General features: G+C 49.1%; 1 protein-coding gene across 1 annotated transcript in view; it reads right to left on the minus strand.

Annotated features, from left to right (window-relative positions):
* SLC24A3 (solute carrier family 24 member 3) overlaps positions 1–24753 on the minus strand; it is a 492589-nt gene that overhangs the window by 432277 nt on the left and 35559 nt on the right. The window contains exon 2 of the mRNA XM_027623076.2: positions 1474–1602. Within this exon, the coding sequence (XP_027478877.1) occupies positions 1474–1602 (129 nt within the window). The remainder of the gene's footprint in view (positions 1–1473; positions 1603–24753) is intronic.

The following is a 24753-nucleotide window of genomic DNA, read 5'->3' on the forward strand; positions in this document are numbered from 1 at the left end:
ACCACCTGCCTCTTGGTTATAAGAAGATACTGAAAAATATTTGGCTACATGACCAGATCAGCTACCAGGGTTCTTGGCATATCTCTCTACAAAGGGCTCTGTTGGCTCAGTGTGGCACTCAAACCCATCACACCCGTTTCTGCTTCTAGCTCATAGAGCAGCCATGTGCTTCACTAATCTTCAAGCGTGTTCCTTCAGAGCATTTAACAATAGCCACAGTAACTCCTGAATTCTCCAGCTTGAGGAATATAGATTATGTAGCATTGTGGGTTGTTGTGGGTTTGGGGTGGGGAGTTGCCGGTAATCTATTAATTCTTTCCAGCTCTGCTTGGGAATGGACTATTAAAATTCTCAGTATGGTGGTGAAACACCTCTACTCACCTTTCCCCCCAAAAAAGGTAGAAGCACAGCTTCACAGAACACCCTCTGTTCTCAAAGGTCTAAAGTTCTTTGGGCTGCAATGAAGACTTTATATCTTTCCAGCATGACACTAAAAATGAGACTGGCCTTTGGAGGTGGGATCAACACATGGTTCAGCTTCTGACCCCTCAGAGGGAGCATGCATGGGGCCCAAGTTCCCATCACGCAGGGAAGGGAGGTCCCAGAGAGCCAAACAGCCCAAGTAGGGGTTGGCAAAGTAGAGCCACAGGCCTAATACCTCCCAGTGACTGTTCTGTATGGTCTGTGAGCTAAGAATGGTTTTTAAATGTGTTAAGCGTTATAAAACAATGTTTTAAAAAAACAAAAACTATAGACATGGCATATGTCCTGCAAAGGTTAAAATATTTCCTGTCTGGCCATTTGTGAGACAAGCTCGCTGACTCCTGGTCTAAACTAGCAAGGCCCTCATCCATCCAGAGGGTGCTCGCCTTTCCTGAGATCTGGTGAGCTGAGTTCTGACAATTCCAAGTCCCCTTCATTCCCTTTGTGTTTGCTTTCCTTTCAAGTTCAATATATTGGAGATAAAACGTTCCATATCTTTCTGAGGAAAGATGCAACAGATATCAAATATGACAGCTGATAAATGAATATTCACTTCTTCCAAGAAGACCAACAACACAGCTAAGGATATGGTTCAACCCCTGTGTCTTTACTATGACAGAAACAAGGCTCCTGCTTAAAAACCAGCCAGAGAGGATTCCAGGGATTAAAGCAAAGATGGCCAGAGAACATCCTCACTCATCCTGCTCCCAACTCAGTTTCCCACTTGAGAGCACCAGCCTCCACATTTGATATCAGCACAGAATCAGGAGGATCACTGACTGACTTACCTTTTCCCCCATGCCCTAGAAAAAGAATACAGAGGTAGAATCCCCTGGGAACGTCACCTTTCAGTTTCTTAGACACCTGCCCTAAATGTCCCTGAGAGCTCTCTGGGTTAGAACTCAAAGGGAAAGCATGGCATCCAGCTCTTCCTCAGCCATAACCCAACAAAATGGCAGCCACTGCCCACAGCGCAGCTGTGTCTGTTACCTGGTTCAGTGCAGTTCTTACTGCTTCGGAGTCCTGCATCTTCTGAAGTCAGAGTGTCGTTCACCTGCATTAACTTCCTCCCCACCGTCCACTGTCGGTCTTCCCCTAGGAGGTCCATGAAGTCGAGGTCTGGGGAGAAAAAGATCATAGCCACACATGACTAATAGCTGGGTTTTGGCCTACCCCAATGTTGGATGTCCAGTGCCTTCATCAGCCACCATTTGCTCAATGATGAGCCTATCCCTCCCACCTTGGGCCTTATCATTATACTCCATCCATGCTGCCCCTGACTGCCTGAGGGCTTCCTCTGGCTGCTGGATCCTGCTGGGCCCAACAGAGACCACCCTCAGCCACTGACTAGTAGGGACTGGTGTGTTACTACCTTACCCACTCCAGCAAGATGACTGTGAGGTGTGTATTCTAAACTGGATTACAGAATTTTCTCCCCTGGGATTATGCTCCAGCTGTCTACAGTGTAACTCTCCTGATAAAGCACAATTTATGAACTGCTATCCTTCCCTGCCTTAATTCCTCACTCCCAGTAACATGCTGATAAATGTTTAACAACCAACTCTCTGGGGGGAAATATCCTGGTTTGGAACCACTGGCCAATTTTCATAGTGTAAATATTCTCATCATGGCCAATTTCAGCATGATCCATGTGACCTCACTAAACATGGATTTGGGAAGAGATGGGCACAATTAGGTCCATGAAATCAGCATGACTGTCTCTAGCCCACCAGCATCTACTCCTCCCAAAGAAAGCTCCCACAACTGAACACTTTCTCAGGAGCTGCTCCTGGAGGGTTGCCCAAGCTAGGACACCATGTCAACATCCCTAGAGTCTGGGCCAGTGAATGCCACATAACAAGACTTCCATAAACAAGAGATGAAAACACAAATGTGAAAACACTGAACCACTTGAATGCATTACAGGATGAGCAGGTTAACAGTGCTGAGGTCTCCAGCTGAGATGACTGTAGGGACCGATGTGCCAGGAGAAAAAACAAAGATGAAGGGCACATTGGAGGGGAGAATGGAGCAAATTCCATTATGGACTTGTTGAGCATGAAGTGTCTGTGGAGTACAGAAAGGGAGGTAAGCCACCTGTGTCCATGTGGGTGGAGACACCTCAGGGGAGCGAGCTAAGCTACAGAGAGCATCAGGAGGGTCATAAGCAAATAGGGAAGAGTATGAGACATGATGCATGGGGTCTTCCAGAAGGGCAGAGGGGACTAAAGAGAAGACGTCGTGGAGAACTCAACATTCATTCAGAGAGCTAGTAGACTGAAAGAATTCAACCGCGGATCATGAAAGGAAGGGAAAGAGGATGGGAAATGGCATAAGGCAAGGTTAGCAGAAAGGGAATTTCAGGAGCAGCCAATGGCCTTGACCACTATAGACAAATCAAAGTAAGTCAAAGGCCAAGAAACAACAGAGCTGGACATCAGAGGGCCACTGGGAAGTGGAAACAGCAAGCAAAGATGGTCTTTCTGGCAGCTTAGCACTAAAGAAAGATGTGGCATTAGGCAAGGGACACTTCTTGAGTGTCCAGACTTGCTGTGGGCAGAAAATGGATCTAAGTACAAGATAAGGGCCTAATTCATGGACTGAGTGGCCTTCACGAAAGGACAGGGGGTGCACCCCATCCAGCCACATCAGTGTGGTGTTCTGAAATGGGCAATGAAGAGCTGAAGGTCATCATACCCATTCCTCTATTTCCATGGTGATTTTAGTTTCCCAAATGATTCCACCTTCATTGTTGAATTTGAACCTCACAACACTGTTTGGGAAAGAAAGAGGGAGCAGGGATGTTGTCCACTTTGTCCACTATTGTCTCTCTAACACCAAATCACTCCTGGCTCAGAGGAGGTGCTCAGTAAGTAAGTGTTGAAATAACTATTCCCACTTTGGGTATGGACAACATAACACTCATGGAAGTTTCTGGAAATCACAGTGCTTGTGGGAATCTCACCTAAGCCACAGGACACATGTAACTGCAGCAGCTCATGCACTGAGGTCTTCCTCAGTCAAATGGCATCTGCCGTCAAATATAAAATTATCAAGGTATCTCATTACAACTTACACATATTAGCCAGAAGAGCTATTTTAGGCATATCTCACACACACACACAAACGTAGAATGTGGAGCCTAACTAGGATAAACAATCAGTTTAGATTCTGAAATGCAAAAGCCTACATGGTGGCCACATACATCAGTTTAGTCATAACTAAGGGAACAGTACCAGAGATAATTCAAGGTGAAAGCAAGGCATTTGTGTCGTCTGGTTAACCTCAACAGTTAATTCTTAGGATTAAGAATGGTGACAAGAGGAGAAAAAAAATCTCAAAAGCTCATGAAGAAATAAAAAGGTCAGTGGCCTGAAAATCCAACAAGCAGCCCTGAAATGTAAGTATAGCACCTCATTGTCACAAACGATCTACAAAAGTGTGGAGAAAGACAACCGTTTGTCTCAGGCTGGGTTTCCACAGCAGCCCTGGAAATGAGGATTTAAACACAGGTATTTCCTATGGGGGGGTGGGGGTGATCCCAGGAAGCACCTGTAGGGGAACAGGAACATGGGACGGGGAAGGGGAACCAGCCAACAGATGGTACACTTCAAGCCAGTCACCAAAATGAGTCAACTAGAGCTTGGCCTCCCTGGAAAGCTCTGGGGGTCAGGGTGGACAGGTATCTCAGATACTCAGGGATAAGCAAACTTAAGTATGATTCCACCTATTCCTGGTCTGCCACTGGTTGAAGGCTATTCCCAGGGGCCATGAATTCCCTGGCACCTCTCACCTGGCATGTGGGTGTCCCAGGTGGGCTCTAACGCCCAGGAAAAGGCCTTAGACAATGAGATGCAGGTGCTAAAATTTAAACGGCGTCAGTGAGCACTGAAGAGGCAAGAAGGAAGTGATACAGGTGGGGCAGCAATGGCATTTCCCAGCCTGCATAAGACCAAAGGTAGAGTCACGCAATGGACCAACAGATTGGCCACTCTGCTGTTCTCATAATCGGGGTCAGAGAAAAGTGCTTTGTGGTACTGCAATCTGAATGTTTAGGAAGCCTCCAAAGATTTGCAAAGAAGCAAGTGTCCCTTCCAATGACTTCCAAAGTTCTCTCTCAGGCCAAGTTTCCATGGTTCTGTAATTCTGAAAGAAAAGCTGATACCAATTAAGAGATGTAAAAATAAAGCCAGCTATTGTAGCAGAAAATTAGAGGATTTTTTTTTACATAATGATTCAATATCTTTAGGCATTAGAGACTATTAAGGCAGCACCTCTGGATTCCAAAACCTACAAATTTTTATCTCAACAAAAATATAGTTGACCACTAACCACTGAACTACTAATGCAGAGACCAGAGTCTGAGAAAATCACAGTGATGATAGCAAGTACTGCATTCACTTCCTTCCTTCCCCACTGAGAACCAAGTGTAACAATATTATACCCCATTCCATTCGTCCTCACAAAATTCTGGTGAGGCAGGCAGGGGCAGTTGGTGCTGGGCCGACCTACCTCTGGAGTAAATAAACCAGGGTAGAAGAGATATGCCTAAAATCAGAGCCAATCCATAGCCAACCACACCAACTACCATTTAATAACTATTACGGCTCCCATTCATTGAGTGTCTATTACGTGCGAAGAACTTTCCATTCTATCCATGTTTCATTTTAACAGCAGTCTTATTTTGAACTATTAGCTCCATTTGCAAATAAGGAAACCAAAGCATGAAGAGGTTCAAAGACTCACCCAAGGTCACACGTCAAGCAATGAGAGGGGCAGAATGGGGATCTGAACCCAGGTCTGGTGACCCAATGGCCACGTTCATGGTAGATCACTGGGGAAGATGCAGTCCATCTGGTTGCATTATTCAGCTACAGTGAGGCAGATCAACAATACAGCAGAACCTTTTAACAGTTTAGGGGTGAAGACAGTCTTCCCTAAACCTACTTCCAGGAAGTTCGTTTCCTCAGAAACGATCAGGAACTGCGGTGAGGCATATGAGCCACCGCATGAAGCCACCACAAACAGAAAAGAAAACTGTTCCAAAAACCCCACTGAATGCATGACGCTCTGCTCAGTGTGGCCTTCTTACAGGCTAAGCCGGTCCCATGGGTTATGACTTGGAGGGCTCTATTGTTGGATTTAGGAGGAGGGGCAGAGGGTGGGCCGTGGGGAAGGCAGAGGGGATTGGAAGAGGCACCCACTTGGGTTTCTCCCTGCTCTCCCTTCACGCATCTCAGACTTCCTTGGATTTCTCTGCTCCAGCAGAGGCTGCTCCACAAAGCTGCACTTGAGCAATGTCAACAAAAACACTTGGCACCTGTCCACCGCATTCTTGGCTCCTCATCTGCCAGGCCCTGGAAGTTGCATGTTGGCCTAATTAGCCCGGGGGGAGGGGGCGCATGAGGAAGGAGGCAGGAGGCTCACATGTCATGTGTCACCGGCAGAGGCAGGGTGCATAACTGCAGGCTCTGAGAAGGGGGGGGACAGGAGTGGGCCATGGAGATCATGCGGGGTGCCTGCTGAAAGGGGAAGACGTTCTCAACCCGAGACTCAAGCCACATGCACTAAGGAAGGAAAGAAGTGGAGGCTAGGTGCCAAGTTTCCATTACAGAGCTGTGTGCTCACCCTCTCCTGCTCTTACCACCCCCCCCCCCCGCCTTTCTCTCTCTCACTCGCTCGCTCTCTCTTCCCCCACCCCTTCCTCCTCCCTGGGACTGGGGCTTGGAGAATCCAAAGTTTTCTGACACCAAGAATGGATTTCCTTGGGTGCCCCAGATCCCAGCCTTCTCCCGAAAATTAACACGCTTTCTCCTATGTGTACCCTTGTCCCACAGGGCTTCCATCCTTCCCAAATCCTGGCCCCAGGCCCCTCGGGGAGGTGAGGCTTTCTACTCTCTGAGGAGGGGACTCCCGCAGACACACAGGCAGGCAGCAGATGGGGGGGTGCTGCCGCAGCATCACAACTGGCCTGTGTGCCCCTTGCCTATGCACCACGCCACCCCATGCTCCCCGTGGCGTTTCCACCGCCTCACTGCTGCTAATGGGTCTAAGCGGCCAACCCAGGACTCGAGCCCAGATCTGACTCCAAAGCCCAGGTACGCACGTCCGACCTTGTCCCAGAGCTCCAGGAGCCCAGGGGAACGGCCTCGAGGGGTCAGCAAGGCTCACTTTGAGAGGTCGTGTTAACTCCCCCCCCCCACCTTAAAACTGGAATACTGCATTTCTTCTTGAACACTGGATGGAGAGAGCCACCACTCTGAAATGCCCAGGGGACCAGGGCAACAGCCCCCCATTTGCAGATGAGGAAACTGAGTCTGGGATGCCTAATGCAACACTGAAGAAATAATGTCCAGAAAACTCAGTTAACAGAGAAAAAGAGACAGAGCCAGTGGCCGCAGTGACTGGCTCCGGCTCTCTAGGCTGGCTCAGTGCTCCTCACCATGGCTATAAATACCCCACCCGGCAGTTTACACAGCTGTCTCCACTCTCTGCACCCCGGGTCTTCACCCCGGGGTCGGAGGTCAGGTTTGCATAAGCCTGCAGCCAGCAGACCGCCTTCTGCAGACTCGATGAGCAGGGGCGAGATCTGCTGGCCCCCCAGCGGCACCCTCCACATGGCCCCCTTCCTGACCCCACTCCTAGAGTCCCTCGAGGGTGAGCCCGATGGTTCTCACCCTCTGGGGGTGAAGAGGGAGCAACGGGGGTGCTGGCTTTCTGCACGTGGATTTTCACATGGACTTCTCAGCTGAAAGAAGAGTGTGTCTCTGCACTGTTCTTGGTCCTTGGAAAGGAACACAAAGTGTGGAGAAGTTGTGAGCTCTCCAAAACCACCAGGAGAGGAAGAAGCCAGAGGCTGAGCGGGCTGCGCACTGGTTCTTCTCCACTGCCTCAAAGCTTCCAGAAAGACAGAGAAGGGCAGATCCAGAGACCTCATTGTGACAGGATGGCCACACACTCTGTTTAAACTTCTCCTCTCTCTAGCTGCTTACACCCACGGTCCGGTGGGTGGGGCACCCTGAGAACCCAGTGTGCTGGGTCAAGTTCTCCACTCTCCTGCACTCCAACCACGCATGGCATTCACAGGCTGCAGCTTTCACACTGAATTTAAACCTCCCAGCACCGAGGCAGAATACCTCTCCTCGAGGAAAACCCTGTGGAAAGCTGAAAGCTTTTGGTCCCTCCACAAGGCCTCCCTCTCACTCAGAGGGGAGGAGTAGCCGCGAACCACCTGCCCCAGAGGCGGGCACTGCCGCTGATGCCCTGTCCTCTGGAGGTCTCCTGCAGAGTGGTCGGTTAGCTACAGCATGGGCACCTCCTGGGGGCTGGATGGAAATGCAGATCTCAAGCCGGGGAGACCCCGAAGCTGCAAGGGGCACACTGGAGCCTGAGCCGCTGCTCCCACGGCCCAAGTGGCAGTCCTCCCAGCATCACACACACAGGGAGCCTGCAGGGCAGAAGGAACTGGTCCCTGCCTGCCACTGCTGGACTAAGGGGGTGCAGGAAAGCTAGGGCTTCTGATGGAGAAAGGGAAGGCAAGGAGCACACAGCAGCCTGCTGGGGCTTCAGGCCATGCTGTGGTATTCAGTCATGTCCTGCATCAGAAAGACCAGTCCCATTACCAGTCCCTGGGCAAACGAACCCATAGGAGGGGCAAAGGAAGGCCCAGCTCTCTCTCTACTCCCCTGCAAAGTCCCCACCCCTGCTGCACCTTCCCTTCCCTCCTCACCCCAAGCCCACCTCACACACCCACCCCAGGCCCACAGAGGGTGGCAGAGCTCCTAAAAGAGTGGCCTTGGGGACAAGGACCTGCCCAAGGCACCCACCCAAAGACATAAGCAAGGAGTCCAAACAGGCCCCAGATACAGACTGTGCCATGGCCAAATAAGGCAGGCCTGGTTGTGAGACTCTGAGTCCCTCGCTGCTTCCAGAGGGAAGCCCTTCCTCCAGGCAGCCCTCCCTGACCTTCCAGGACCTCCCTCACCACAAGCTCCCAGAAAGGGAGCTGCTCCTCCTTCAGATCATATATCACAGACAGAATTATAATCTGTCCTTATTGCTCCTCCCCACCCTCCAACCCACATGTAATCTCCAGGGATACCCAGCCTGCTTGGTTTTCCTCCACCCTGTGTCTGCCCAGCCTGGAACTCAGGCGATGCTGGAGAGCCACAGTGTGGCTGAGTTTCACTCAAGCCACCATCTGGGTGGGACTGGGAGTAATCCAGGAATCCCCAGGAAAGATGGGGGGGGTGGGATTCTGTATCATCCCTCAGGGGTCATGCCCTTTGACCGGGGGAATTATGTTTCAATGACAGGCTGAGAACTTTAGTGGCAAATCTGAACCAGAAATTCAGGATTTCCAGGTTCCTGGAAAAAACCATTCCCATTACAGCCTTGCTCCTCAAAGTGGTCCTGGGACCAGCCATATGAGAATCGCCTGGGAGCTTGCTAGAAATGCAGAATCCAGGGCCCACCCCAGACTCACTCTGCATGAGATGCCGCGATTAAACAGCTGACTCACGTGCGCTATTTTACTCCGAACTTGTTCACAGATGTCACTGCAGGCCTGCACAGCTCCCAGTATGGTTCGCAGCTTCGTCTCTCCACCTCTGAAGTTGGAAATGCAGGGACCCCTCAACATCCCCAGAGACCAGAAGGCACCTCACTGAGCACCACATAAGCCGCAGCCAGCGACGGTGCTTTGGCCCCCACAGTGCAGTGTGGGCTCCTGGAGCACACTTCCTGCCATGTCTGCTTCCCCAGATCTGTCTTCAGAGTCCTCTGAAAGGCTTGAAAGATCTGGGCCCAACAGCCTGGTTTTTTCAAAATCGCTTCATCTTCTTTCATTGGCCCACTGTTCCAGGGACGCAAGGGTTTGTGGTCATAGGAATTCAACATGTTGGGCATTTAGTGAGTTGAGATTCTATGCCAGTTCTGTAACTAGCTCCGGGCTGTTGGAGAAGCTAAGTCACTTTATCTCAGTTGCTGCATCTGAAAATTCAAGGGCATGAATGATCCGACCTCTAAAGGATTGTTTTAAATCCAGGGTAGAGTCAACTGACGAAAGGTTGACAGGGTCCCATGGTACCTCTGTCCTGATCCTTCAGAGTTGCACACTCCAAGATGGGCTATATGACTCACTGAAGGGTAGGAAGAAAATATTAGAATTTCCACATCTGTATCACACACCAGTCCCCAAAACTCCCCTGGCCTTCATCCTCACCATGTCCATGGGGTGCACTCCCAAACAGAGAGCTCTTTCTTCTCTCTGCATAAATGTCTTTCATCCTACCATGAACACAGAGCCTCCCAATGGTTTCTATGAACCAAACTAATAAAGATATGAGAGCACCAGGAAATTGTATGGGGATTGAAATGGCTTTGGGGGATAAGGGGTTCAAGTACAGGCTGCAAGGGATGAAGGCTGGACACTGACGGTAGAGAGAGAGAGTCTGCACAACCCCCCCCCCAAAAAAATACCCTGTCAGCCAGGGCCAGATAATGGCCAGAGGTTGGCCCAGGCAAACAAACAAAAGCTTCAAATGTTGCTGAGACACTACAGTAATGCTTTAGATGGCAGTGCAATATCTACCATGTTGGGAGGTGTCCCGGTTTGGGTTCTCCAAAGGCTAAGTCTGAGATAAAGACTTGGGTGCAAGTAGTTTCCTCTGAAGAGGATCCCATGTAGGAGGAGGGAGGCGGAGTGGAAAGCGAGACAAGGAAATGGACACCGGATAGATAAGGACACACTGTGGAGGTTGCTTCTGCTGGAAACTAGGGCACAAACCAACTAGAAGCCCAGAGATGCATCCAGGATGCCTACCTGAAGGAAGAGAGTTTTGGTTCCCATGGCCGGTTAGCCGAAGGTTGCCCGAGAAGCACAAACCCCCCCAAATTCTGGGCTGCACTTTTGAGTGGGCCAAGCCAACTCCCACCTACTGGGAAAGACCCTGAGCCATGCTTGAGGGCCACAGCAATAAGAGTCTGAATTCACACCGAACTACCCACCGCAGCTGCAGCTAGAACCCAAGAAAGGTTGAGGGACACCAAATGATGTCAGCTACGAAAGGTAACCTTGGCTTCATCTTGGAAAGAATGCCTCTTGAAGCAAGTGGGCAGATGTGATTGGTCCAGAGCCCATGGGCATGTAGATTTTCCAACAATGTTTTCCTTTCCTTCTCTCTTCTCTCACCAGGGAACTCGATGCCAGAACAAAAATATTCTCTTGATGCCTCACAATGAGAAGGACAGGACCAGAGAGGATGGCCAGTGCGGTTTTCATTTAAGCACAAAGCCACTTGGTTCTTCTCACTTTTTCCTACTCATTGGCCCACTGCTTGCCCCTTTCCAAGTTGGAAACCAAAGCCAGCCATCGGAGAGAAACAACGTTGAGTGGAAAGAAAGACAGGATCCATTCGTTCCCTCTCGGGTTTCAGTCCCCAGTCAGAGATCCGGCATCAGGAAAGGGGAGATGGGGAGAAAATACGTGAGTGACCAGACTAGGACAGGGCGCACGCAGGGCCTTCCAGGCCACCACCTGCTACCTGAGCAAGGGCAGGTTTGCTTCTCACCTTCCAGCCGGAGAGCAACACCTCCCTCGCTCTGATCCCTGGTGAGGCCCGCCGGGGGTACTTCTATGGATTTGGGGTTTGCCTAAAGAATCAGGCTTTGTTAATTTTCTAGAGTCCTGACAAAAGCAGACTGCCAGTGACTTCCCCCTGAAAACAACATTCAAGGTTCAGTATTTAGGACCTGCCACGTGGCTCCTGGTCACACTTGGTGGGTTGCTCCACACACACCTGTCTGAGCCCTTCCCTCCAGCCCAGGCGCTCTCCCAACGTGAGGCCCTGCCATTTCAGATGCTGAGAGAAACCCCGTCCATCACAGCCACCGCCAGCCAAGGTCAGGAAGCCCTTTGACAGGGTGCCAGAAAGAAAAAAGAAAAGGCCTCTTCCAGTGTTTCTAAAAGCGAAGGAAGTAGGAAACAAGAGATCGGAGGTCAACAAACGGACACACATACGCACACAAGCTGAGAAGCAGTGATGGAGCGAGGGACTCTGGGAACAGAGGAGCATGCCCATCACTCCTGGAATCACGTCCGAGTTGCTCCACGGCAGAAGGATGAGTGGGCACTGGAAGGGCAGAGGGGTCACAGACACAGTGGGTGCGGTTGGTAGATGCCCCTCCTGGACACTGTGGTCCTTTTCTCAAGACCTCCCCCACTCTTTGCCCACTGGGTAGCAGTAGCAAGTTATGGAGAAGGGGTAGCTTGACCCCACCTCATCTCCAGGGATGGGCCCACAATCAAAAAGATTGGTTCAGGCGTGGCAAGTGGCCCTATTTAGGTCAATGAGACATTGAGGGGAGGTATGCTGGCAGCTTCTGGGAAGGAAGGTCTCTCACTCTCCAGACAGAGCTCTCGCTCCTTCTGCATGAAGAAGTGATTCCTAGAACCTCTGCCACTGTTTTGCCACCAGGGGAGAGGCTGGTCTTGGGATGAAGCTCACATAAGGAAGGGAAGAAATGGGAGAGGGAAAAAGTGGGTCCCTAAAGACATCACTGGTCCACTGATAGGCCTACCTGCAGATACACACTCCGAACAAAATCCCCCAGTGTGTTAGGCATTTTGAATTTTTTATTTCTGACAGCATGAAGTGCCATGACTGATATATCATATTGAGCCTTTTGTTAAGAAGATAATGAGTACCATCGTGAGAAATATCACACTCTGGTCTGAAACATAGCTGTGCAACTTTCTACGTGATCTTACCACAGCACAAACTTCTTTCTGGAAGCTGCCCTGCATACGTGAACTGTTCCAGAGCTGAGCCTCCCTAGACACAAAGCTTCCTGATAAAAGCAGTGAAAGCTCATCGCAAAGTACTGCCCCTCTTCTCAGGGCTCCATTACCCATCAGGTCAAACCATCATGGAGTAAGTGGCGGCACCTGGCGCGCTCCCACTTCTTTCCCCCTCGTCGTCCATCATGACAGCCTCACAGTCGGCGATAATGCCTCTCAGCCCCAAACAGCAGCAGACAGGAGGCTAGATAAAGATGAGGAGTCCCCGGAATAAATTTCCACCTCTCCAAGGGGATTCCTCGCCTCAGAAGGGTTCCGTGAAGCCACGAAAGGCGCATCTAATTTCCGAGGAGCCGGCAGCACGTGACGAGCCTCAGGAGGGGTTGGAGGCTCCGGAAGTGCTACGGAGAGCCTTTCTCCACCATCTCCTGCTTCCAGGGCCACCCTGACTTGGTGTTTAGTTAGGAACACCCTGCATCTGTGACTTGAGTTGACCCCATTCCCTCCGATGGCAAGCGTGAGCTTTTGCGACTGCCAGATGATAAGCAGGAAGTCACTGAGTGAGGGGAGTGTGTCCATCCATGACAGAGGCATCGCCCCACGGGATGGCAGAGCTCCAATAATCGTGTCCTATACAGCGATGATGGCCCCAGGCCTTCTCCAAAGGGCCGCAGGGGACAGTGTTCTCGTCGCTTCAATCTTTTATGAGAAGCAATAAACCAGAACATTCTCATCCATAGAGGCAAACGTAAGAGCTCTTTCCACAGATGCACGCAGGGGATGTTCAGGGTGTGAACTGAGAAATTTTTTTCTCTTGGTTCTTTTTGTCTTTGGTTCAGGTTTACTTAACTCTACAAGAACTACTGCTCTTGTTACTACTACCGTTTCTAAATAGAGTACAGATGCACCTTCGGCAATATAAGAAATGGACCCTCTGTGAGCACCACGTGTTGGACACCATACAAAGGTAAACGTGTCTTTGTATTCATAATAGGGGTGACCTTGGCCAGGTATCATTTGGGGGCATTTTCATAGCATCTCAATACCTCACTTCGTCTTACAACAGCTTTGTGAAGTGGGTGTTGTTATCCCCACTTCCCAAATGAGCAACCAACAGCTCAGAACCTAGGCCATTAATCTGCCAAAGGTCCCAAATTATATGTCCAGTCCCTGCCTTGAACTAGACTACAGGGAGCACTTCATCCAAGGTCAGCACGAGGACTGTCCTGTCAGGATGAAGGTGATCCCCTTAGGGATGCAGACGTTTTAGCAGCAGAGCCTGGCCTGGCACCCCCACCTTCTAGCTCCCACTCTGGGAACCCTTCCTTTCCCTAGACCTGCCCTCAATTCGCAACACCTGGATTCTTGCCTCAGTTTCACCACGATGCCCTTTTGCATCATATTCCCATCCACGTTTCTATCTGAGACATGGGCGGGATAGGGCTATTTTGTCTTGTTTTAAAGAACACATGACGGGAAAATCGTGAAGAGATTTCGCCATGGCAAAAAATAAAAAATAAAAATGTTGTGACTATAGTAAAAAGTTAATGGTGGAGTCTAGGTGGTGAGTATCTGAGTGTCCTTTCCATGCTGCTCAGTGGTTGAATATTTTCATACAAAATGTTGGGAGGGGAAATAACGTTAAAGAAGGTACCAGAGGTACATGAATATCAGTACCATCTCCCTTATAGTATCTGGGAGTGAGAAAAAGAAAGATAATGTCAATGTGGTCAAGACCCATGTGGATGAGGAACCCCTCCAGACGGGGCAGGGCTCTGGCCACTGGGTGATCACAGCACCTTGGCTGATACTGACATGGCGGCCAAGTGCACTGCAAACACCCATCGCGGAGAAGAGAATGTTCTGGCGGTGTCCAGCAGGGTGGAAGCCGTCCGCTCCAGAACCAACACCGGAGCCTGTGCTCCTGAGACATCCGGGCGCGGGAGGCAGGACATCCCAGGGCTTTGCTGCTGGCTGACTACACACTTGTTTCCCTCTACTGGAGCCACTCTCTGACATATCCTCTCATCCAAAGGCTAGGGGGGCCCTCCCTCAGCAGCGAAGCCACATCCACAGAGTGTCCCTTCCTGGGAGATCCAAAGGCAGATTATCTTTGAGCGGCTCCATTTCCAATCCCTCCTCTGGATATCACTGTTACAAGAAAACGTACCTGACTCTAATTTAATCATGATGTGGGCCCTATCGCTGCACTAATATTAAAATGGAAATTGTTGACATGGCACGCTCTTTTGTTGCATTATTGCCAGGATGAGATAGGGCCTCGACATGATTTGCCTGGTGTCCCGGAAACCACTCTGTGGATTTCTGCAGACAGTGGCCTTGGTCGAATTTTCTGTCTCTTGCACTTTACTCCCCTGTGCAAGCTCTATGTCTGCTTATTCTTCTCTGGGGATCTCTGGAAAGCTCACACTCAGTGGAAAAGCTATAGGAAAAGTGTTTGCTCTTCTACAACTTCCTCATCATTACTGTTTCTATGACTATGTCTCTGTGACCACAGTTATTTCAAAAGAAGCCCAGGAGCTAAAGAAGGTTTGCTTTTGCCTTGCTCCCTGGAGAAATGGCAACACAGGTTTTTACAGAAAGCCCTCGCTTCCGCATGCCCTTGCCCAAATGCCAAAATGGGCAAGAGCTCACAGTGCAGAAAGCAGCTCATCCAGAGACGTGGGATGACAGGGGTGGGAGCAGGTGGGACAGGGGTACCGGCCTCCAGCAGCTGGGCCTCCCCAAGACAATGAACACTTTCACTGACCCTTTAAATGAAAAAAGATTGAAAGAGAGGTAAAGGAGTTTAGGGATAAGGTTCCAAACAGGGACCTACGCAAGAGCAGTTGCTGAAGAATGCAGAAGGTGACAAGGGCTCAGAGATCCTGCCAGCCTTCCAGGGGTTGGCTGAAGGAGCAAAAGGGAAAGACTCCCCTCACAGGGGAAATACAAGCCACGCCCAGGGGCTTTTTTTTTTTTTTTTTTTAATGCATGCCGATACTTCCCTATTCTTGCAGAGTCAGGTATCCCCACGAAGCTATATTACTTGGGAGTCTGCATTTCCCTACAGCACCCAGCAAAAGGCAGCAGAGTGGCCTCTGTTGGGCCCAGCAGGATCCAGCAGCCAGAGGAAGCCCTCAAGGCAGATAGGGGCCGTGTGGACGGAGTACAAAAAAAAAAGGCCCAGGGGAGGGGTATAGGCTCATCATTGAGTAAGTGATGGCCCATTAAGGCAATGGACAACCAGCATCTGGTGAGTAACAGCTACTGGGGGCACTAAAGCCAAAAGACACTTCCAGAGATCATCTTCAGCCCTCCTTGTAGATAAGACTGGGGGCCAATGTTTGTGTTTTGACACTGGGCCTTCGAGGGAATGAAAGACACTCCTGTGGTCTCCGGCTAGGCCATAAGGATATAAGGAAGCCAGGCACCGGCTCCTGTGAAGCCATATTGCCAACCAGGGATTTACTGCCTGTTCCTCTGGGCAGCGATGGCCCCAGAGTCAATTTTCCAAGAGGAGGATCGATTGAGGAAACCGTTGTTCAGGCTGAGACTGTAAATTTTTTAAAACAGCCCTGTCCACAGTTACAGATGGCTCTGGTGGCTGATGGGGACAGGAGAAAGTGACGGTCTCAGTGCTCAGGCTCACCTTATGTGACTCTGTGCCTCCTTCCAGGATTTCTCTCCAAAAACCTAATCTTGCAAATGGTTTTAAAGAAAGCCCAAATGAACTTTTTTTCAAGTTGGGTTTTAGCCATGACACCAGATGAGTCATCAGAAGTCCAAACCTGGGGATCGTTTTGTGGAAGAATATAATTTTGGGACCAGGAAGGTCCTTCGAGAATGTGCAGTGCAGTGCGGTCCAACAGAAATCTACCATGAGCCACAGAGGCAATTTCGCATCTTCTCCCAGACACCTTTAAAAAGTACAGCGCAACTGGTGACATCAATTTTAATGTGTTTTATTTAACCTGATACATCGAAAATATTATCATATCACCATGTAATAAGTATAAAAACTATTTTACCACCTTTTTCTGAGACATACCTTACCTGCCATAAAATTCACCCATGTAAAGTGTACAATTAAATGGTTTCTAGTATGTTTACAGAGTTGCGCAAGCATTGTCACGATGTAATTTTAGAATACTTTCAGCACCCCGGAAAGACATCCTTCACCCATCAGTGGTCACTCTCCATTACCACCAGGCCTAACCCGAGGCCATCATCACATACAGTCTGTCTCTGTAGATCTGTCTATTCTGGACGTTTCATATAAATGGAATTACACAGCATGTGGTCTTTGATGACCAGCTTCTTTGCTGTCACATAAATGTGTTCAAGGCTCAGCCATGGCATAACATGTCGCATCAGGCCTTCCTTGCTTTTAATTGCTGAATAATATTCCATTGTGTGGATAAAAATTATTAGTGAACTATTTTACATCCTTTTTTCTGTACTAAGCCTTCAGAGGCCATTGTATATTTTATGCACACAGTGTGTCTCGTCGGACAAGCCACATTTTAAGTGCTCGGTGAGTCCGGTATTAGTGCAGATCTAGACTCTGCTTTCTTTGGGGGGTGACTGCCCCGCTGTTGTCCCACTGGGCCTGTACCCTGGCTGAAAACAGAACGATGGCCAGCCAGGTTTGGAGTGTTGTTGTGAGAGAAGAGTGTTTGGCCTGCTGGGTTTTCTTCTCTGTCCTCCCTATGTGGCCCGAAGTGTCGGTGAGAAGGAAGCATGGTGCCCTTGGATGGGCCTGGGAACACGTGGGTTCGAGATGTCTAGAGCTCAAACCCACCTTATCCCTACAGAAAGCACCTCTCCACCTCCTGACGAGCGGACTCCCAAAAGCAACAATTGGTGAAAAGCAACAAAGGTTAAACTGAGAGGTCACTGTGAAGAAGCCACACCACTTCCCCGAGACCCCTTGACAAAGGGATGGTACATACATCCCCTACTTTATGGGGTGCTCGGGAAAGGAGATGGAGACACTCCTGAGGAGGAGGTGTCTGCTGGATTAATGAGAGTCAATGAACTTCCATCCCTTATAAATAATGTTGCCCCGTGGATCCCCACCCAGGGAGTCAAAGCATTTACTACTTACGGGCAAGGGCAGGTGCATCTTTCTTCTGTATGTGGTATAGGTATAGTAACAAAAGTAATAATAGCAAACACTTCTTGCAAACCCCCAGAGAGTCTTCTAAGTGGTTCACATACAGCAGCTATAATTCTCACAACCGTGTATGGGAGGTACCAGCATCATCACTGTTACCATTACTATTTGCATCTAAAGATGAATACAGTATGGCACAAAGAGTTTAAGTAACTTACTCAAGGTCACAGAGCTAGGAAGCAGGACAGCAGTCATCTGAACCCAGGCAGTCTGGCTCCAGAATCCAGGCTCCTGACCACCATGTGCCCTCGAGAAGCCTGGGACATCTAAGGAGCCCAGGGTGCTCCCCATGGAGCCTCCTCCTCCTAGATGGACCCTCTCGGACCTCCCAGCTCATGCAGTACCACCTCTGGGTTCATGCCTTCCAGCTCCAGAGAATATCTGTGGCCACCCTTGCCTGGATTTCCCATGCTAGAGGCATGAGTCAGGAATGACCAAAAAAAAAAAAAAAAAGAAAGAAAGAAAGAAAATCCTTTTTCTTATGAGCTATTATTACTTGTCATTACACTTGTACAAGCCACAAAGGTCTAGATTTATTAAACTGGGAGGCAAGCTGCTGAGTTTGTTGCTAAGGAATGACAGATCACAATACTTGGATTCACTGCTTTTGTCCCCAGAACCATGCCCACCCCACCCCACTGCCGGCTTCCTGAGATCCCTGTCCAACAAGACAGCAAGCCGTCCATTGAGTATGGGAAAGGCAGCTTCCCCACAGGGGAGCCCTCTTTCCCCTTGCACTGAGGATGAAGTTGGGATCCCATGACCTGTTTTGGAACCCTCAGGGCACCAGGGGTGGCCACACAAAGGTAACCGGACTCTGGTTCCAGGGGGATACCAGACTCCCAGGCTCTGTCACCCTGCAGAAGGAGCACACTGTGATGGCAGAGGCCAGAGCTCCAGTCTAGCTGGAGAGCAGCACAGATGCATTGAGTTTAGCTCGGACAGTGTTATAAAAGTTCCCTGACGTCACAGAGAAAGCCAGATTTCCAGCTTCTACTGAAAAACTGGAAGACCTGGCAGAATGGGCCTGAGTTCCTGCCATGTGGACACCTAGGAGAGCATCTGCTCCCCTTTGGACAAGGTAAGCTACCTGGCCCGCACCACAGTCACCACCCTCCCTGCTGTCTCTCACCGGGCCTTCTGGCAGACAGAGAGCGTGCACACCGGACCTGGCTGTAAGCAGAGGACGGTGAGGCCCCTGGCTTATCAAGCAGCATGTTCTTACCCGTCATCCACATCCGCACCAAACTCGGACCGGCGCTCAGCCTGCACCCCTCCTTGTCTGTGACACCTTCCCTCTCTGCCCCCAAGCCCCATTTCTTCGCCCTCCCACTTCCAGGCTGCTCTTGCCCACATTTAATTCTAGAATGTCAGATCTTGTGTTTTTCTCACATGTGAATGCCTCGTTTCTCCATCCGCTCTAGAAGCTCTTTGAGGAAAGGAACATTTCATATACTTTTCTTGGCTCCTTTTGCTGCCAAACTGGGTTGGGCCCATGGTAGGTACCCAACAAGGGTGATGTGGCATAAGGAGGAGAGCCTGGAAGGACAAAGGGTGGAGAGGCATAACTCCACACAGCTCCCCGGAAGACCATGAAGGATGTATAGACATGGCTCCTACAAGGAAAGATGCTGATGACTCAAAATGCACAACCATGAAACAATCAGAGAAGTGAATGCCAGACTCCGTGGCTTAAGGATCTGGGAAGTCCAGAGGATTCCAACTTGACTGCTCAGAAGAGCTCAGGCCCTGGGGGTAACAGTGGGGCTGGGCCAGGGTGACGCCTGGCAAGGGATTCATTAGTATGTGCCACATATTCCATCATCAGACCCTGGAGTCTGAAATAATTTCATACCTCTCCCATAGTGGAAATGCCTTAAAAATGACAAACTCCGAACACCAACAGCGGCAGGTCATTTACACTCAACATGTGTCACAGACTGAGATTTCTAGGACATGATCTGGGCCCTGGGACCTCCAGATGGACCCCCAGGGGATGTGAAGCTTCAGGTCTGTCCCTTGCTTCCACCCATTCCTATAGGAAAAGGCACATGAGCCCATGGACCGCCAGGCGAATGCCAGGATGCCGTCTATAAATGATACCATTCTGTCCACTGCCTGGGGTCATACTAGGACCAGCACTATTGCCTAATCCCGTGGGAAGACCAAGCATCCAGGAATTGCTCCAGATGTTTCCACATGATCTTGCTTCACTCCAAGAGGCAAAGCACCCATTGCATAATTCTATAAATCTAAGGCACATACAGCTCCCTACAATGAGACTGTGAAATCGAGTACCACCTCTTCATGGATCTCGTCAGAATTTAACACAGAGCTACCAATACCTTAGTTCTAAGTATACGCTGACCCTTCCCCCATATTGGAGGCTCTACTGGAGAATCCAAAGAAGTTTATCCTGGGAGCTCCATTAAAAAAAAAAATTGTCAAACAGGAAATGTGGAATTATTCTCTCCCTGATTCATGTGATCCAGTGAGATAAGTCCACACACAGAAGAAGGTACCAAGTCAACTCAAGGGAAACTGTAAGGGGGTTCTTGAAAATGTACTCTCCATTCTCATTTTAGGCTGGTTTTTCTTAAGCTAAAATAGGAGAGTGAGAAGGGGTAAAGAATAGTTTTTGCATATCCGCCTACTGGAAAAGATGAAACTGAACCACTCTGTCAGCTTGCTGATTTCAGCAGATGACAGCAATGATTAAAATCAGCCGTCCGGGTTAATTAGCGCCTATTACCACAAATACATCATTACCCTGTCACCACCATGGCTTCTTCTTCTTACTCCAAGCTTTGGGCACAGAGATTTTTGCTACCTGCGACTGTGAGGGCCTCCCAAAGCTAAGGGTCTCATCGGTGCCAGGGTCATCTGAGATCGCCCTGCCTTGGATCTGCCCCTTCCACTGCTGAAAGACTGTTTGGCTCCATTTCAAAGCTAGTTATTTTGGCCCCAACACTCTGGTCTTCAATTCATGGTTGTCTGGGATGACATTCTCTCCGGCTGACATGGCCCCGCTGTGTCAAGAGGAACAATGCTTGCTGGAGATGGTGGTAAAAGATAACAAGGAATTTATTAGGAGCTACACACAGCACTCTGCATTGTCTTTGATGGAATCAACCACCACCATAAATTTCAAATCCGCACGGCTGGGCGGTAACCACTGAGAATGCAGCCTGGCCACAGAGATAGGCCATTTGTGGTCCATCCATCCCATGACATTAGGCGTTCAGAATATAAAGAATCTGGGGGACTCTCTAAGGGATAGGAGTGGGATCAGCTTAACTTTCGACCCAGCATGTGGGAAAATCACCCACCAGATGTCAGCTGGAGGGGGCACTGGAGATACCCCTGCTCCAGGCCTCCATGGCACCCGTGTGAGTATCCCTGGTGAGGGAGGGGTCCACTCAAAACTTCCCTGCTGCAGCACTCACCTGCCTGCTTCTCGGCCTGAGGGTTTTCCCTAGCACCAAGGGAGGCTGATCAGCCCAGAGGCAACTGAGCTGTGTAGAAGATTTCATTCTGGGGAAGGGAGGGGTGTGTGTGAGCAGCTGTCCACCAGTACGGGAGTGGATATGGTGGATAAACAGCCCAGCTTCCTGCCTCTGAGGCATGTCCCACACGGCCTCCCAGAGATCTAGGGTGGACCCCAGTTGCCCACAGCAGTATTCTGCTGAAGAAGGCACCTTGTGTTGGCCCTTGCCCCACGTGGCCTCCCTTCCCTCATGCACTCTCTTGGAAGAAGTCCTGAATCACCTCCTTCTGCCCAAGTCCTTGGTGTGAGGGTCTGCTTTTAGGAAAACCCAAACCAAGACAGGATTTAAATTCATAATTGTTTTTCTTCCTGTCTGTGCCTATTCCACAGGGAACACTTTAGCTCTCTCTTAGAATCCCAAATATAGAAACAGTGAGCACAGGGAAAATGCTAGAAGGAGGGGTGGGGGGGGGACACCTCTGGCCCTCAGTAGTGAGTGGCTAAACTGGCCTGAAAGCTGCCCACCAGCGGCTGTATGAGTGTCTCCCTAAGTCCAGACATTCCCAGACATTTAAGGGGTGATAAGGGTTTTCCATTCTGAGCATCATTCACTATCTTTATGGGCAGCAGCATAGAATAAGGCAGGGAGAATAAATGGGTTATCAATTGGTGATGTCTGTAATGGGATCGGGATACGTGAGCGGTAGTCAGTATGCCAGGCATTTACAATCATTTCTATACAGAAAACTCTAAGCACTCTGGAATCAGACAAACTCAAAACTCAAAATTCAACGCTAACACTTAACAGATGTTAAGTCTTGGGCATCTTAATTTCCTGCCGAGGCCTCGGGTCCCTCAACTGAATAAATGCAGATAAATGGTTCCTATCCTATAAGGCTATTATGAGGATTAAGTATGATGATATGGAAAAGCTCCTGGCACACTTTGAGCTCAATAAGCGTTTGGTTCCCATCACCACTAGGAGCCAAAGAGCTGTTTTATAAAAAAAAAAAAAAAAAAAGAGTACTTTGGATTTCTTAAGCAAATACATTATTTGCCAAAACTATTTAATGTATTTAATGGCAAAGAAACTCAAAAGGATTTTTTAAAAAATTTTAAAGCTCTAAAATCATGAACCTCTCCCTCTGGCCACACCTCTCTTCCAGTTGAAGCAGTTTTTCAGTGGAATTTAATGCTCCAGGCAGAGACATTTGATTCTAAATAAACCCTAACACACTCTTTAGAGTAGCCATAATCTCCAGGTGAATTAAAAACACTGAAGAAAGAAGATGCTGAGAAATGAGACTGGCTTTGATGAAACATGCTTTGAATAATTAACCAGCAACTATGCAAGTTTAGACTGTGTCCATTAGTTGATTGTTGTATTTAGAAAAGGGACTGTCCCATCTGACATGCCAAGATGCAGACCATATCCCAATCTCAGGAACCTGATGCTCTGACAGCATGTGTTTTAAAGTGACTTCAACACAGTAAAAACTTGTGGGAGGAAGAAGTCACTTTAAAACCTTGTGAAAATGGTGTAAGTGGTGGTTTGGAAAATATGCTGGAAAGTCAGCTGCCAAAAACCAAAAATGAGAGCAATTTAAGGCACTTTCAGTTGCCAGCAAACATGCCAGAGCCTAGCATGGTGCCCAGCACAGACGGATACGGAGCAAATAGCTGTCGAATGACTTAATGAACACTGAGCCCTGCACAGTCCCCCCTGTATACTTGGCATGCTCTCAAGGTAACATCTGGGGACTACAAATAGGAAAGGTGGCCTTTTGGATCAGACAAAGGACAAGAGACAAAAGTTGAGGGGTTGGTGTGTCTCTGCCCAGAGGAATAACTTCTGAGCATGCCAAGAATAGGAGTCCTCATTTCACACAATTATGAGAGGCGCTAATTTCAGGTGCCACAGTTGAGTTGAAGAACAGCAGTGCCCCAAAAACATGGTTCAAGTTTCTGTTACCACAACATATTACTGTGAAGAACTGCTCCAAGTACAAACTTCACCGCTAGCTCCCCTGTCCATGACCATGCACACCATGATCAGTGCCCAACACGTCAATGTTTCCAAAACCCGTCATGATGGGTCACTGCATTGCTGACTCAGTCCGCCAAGAGACTGCAAATCGTGTGGTTGTGTTGCCCCCTTGTCTCCCCGTGATAAACCCACATGACATTCTGTAAGATGAACAACTGAAAGAAGGAACTGGCCAACAAGACGAAAATGCAGCAAGGAAATGAGAAGTGGTAGTGCCAGGAGGGAAACGTGGCCAGGACAGAGCATGGTAAGAAGGAAGAGCTGACTGCGGGGTCACTCAGCACCTAGTATGGTCCAGAGACTCGAGATGTGCAGCCAGAGGAGCTCAGTGCTAACAAACTTAGCAGCACAAATGAAGAAAGCTGTGGTGACCCAAAGGATGAAGATGTCTCTGAGGAAGTGACGCTGCCAAAGCCTTCACATTGAAGGAGGTCTTGGAGATACTTCGCGATGGTGGAAGCTCAAGAGATAAGATGTTGTCCCTCTTAATCCCCTTCATCTATCTTCCAGTAATAAAATATGTAAGTCAGGGAGATGAAAAGTGCTGCTTGGGAAAGTCAGTAATAAATAATGTTGTATGGGGATAGATGGTGACGACGCTCATGGTGACAAGCGCTGAGTGATGTACCGATGTGTCTGATCTTGATGCTGTGCACCTGAAACTAATGTAACACTGTGTGTCAACTATACTTCAATTTATAAACAAAAGATAAAGGGGTGCCTGGGTGGCTCAGTCAGTTAAGTGTCCGACTCTTGATTTTGGCTCAGGTCATGATCTCAGGGTTGTGAGATTGAGCCCCGCATCAGGCTCCACACTGGGCCTGGAGCCTGCTTAAGATTCTCTCTCTCCCTCTCCCTCTGCCCCTCCCCCCACCTGCTCTGTCTCTCTCCCCCTGTCTATAGGAAGGAAAGGGGGGGAAGGAGGAAAGGAGGGAGGGAGGACGGAAGAAAGGAAGGAAGGAAGGAAGGAAGGAAGGAAGGAAGGAAGGAAGGAAGGAAGGAAGGAAGGAAGGAAGGAAGGAAGGAAGGGAAGGAGGGAGGGAGGGAGGGGGGAGGGGAGGAGAGGGGAGGAGAGGGGAGGAGAGGGGAGGAGAGGGGAGGAGAGGGGAGGAGAGGGGAGGAGAGGGGAGGAGAGGGGAGGAGAGGGGAGGGGAAGGGAGGGGAAGGGAGGGGAAGGAGGGGAGGGGAGAGATAAAATGTTGGAAGCTGAGCCAAACTCAGAAAGTAGTAAGACAACTTTCCGTGGTCTAGAAAAGATGCTCAGTCTATATCCTAAGCACTATTTAAACTACTCTTGATAAGTTGTTTTTACAAAAAAATAAAGCACTTTAATTATCAATATTTCTAAAAACAAATTAAGCATACTACATAAACATTATTTTTACTATTTTCATTTCACCTTACACGTATAACTGATAGCAAGACACATCTTAATGATGTAACAAAAAAATTTCAAAGTTTACAAAACCATCATAATTTTCCTTATTGAGTATTGAGATTACTCTGCACAGTTCCCATGCACATGGTCATTTTTACCATTCTGTACAACCATGGCAGTCTTAAAAGGATGTCAGGCACACAGGAGTCTCTCTAAAAGCAGAAGCCCATAAAGAAGACAAATAGCAAAGCTTTGCCTAGAGGTTGGTCCTGATCCCTGGGGATCCAGTAAGTCCACAAGGTGCCAGCAATGTTGTCAATTTTCTCCGAGTCCTTTTTTGTTCTATTTCTGGAACTGTGCTATGCTCTGGAACAAAGAG

This window comes from Zalophus californianus, chromosome 8 (genome assembly GCF_009762305.2).
Source record: "Zalophus californianus isolate mZalCal1 chromosome 8, mZalCal1.pri.v2, whole genome shotgun sequence".
NCBI lineage: Eukaryota > Metazoa > Chordata > Mammalia > Carnivora > Otariidae > Zalophus > Zalophus californianus.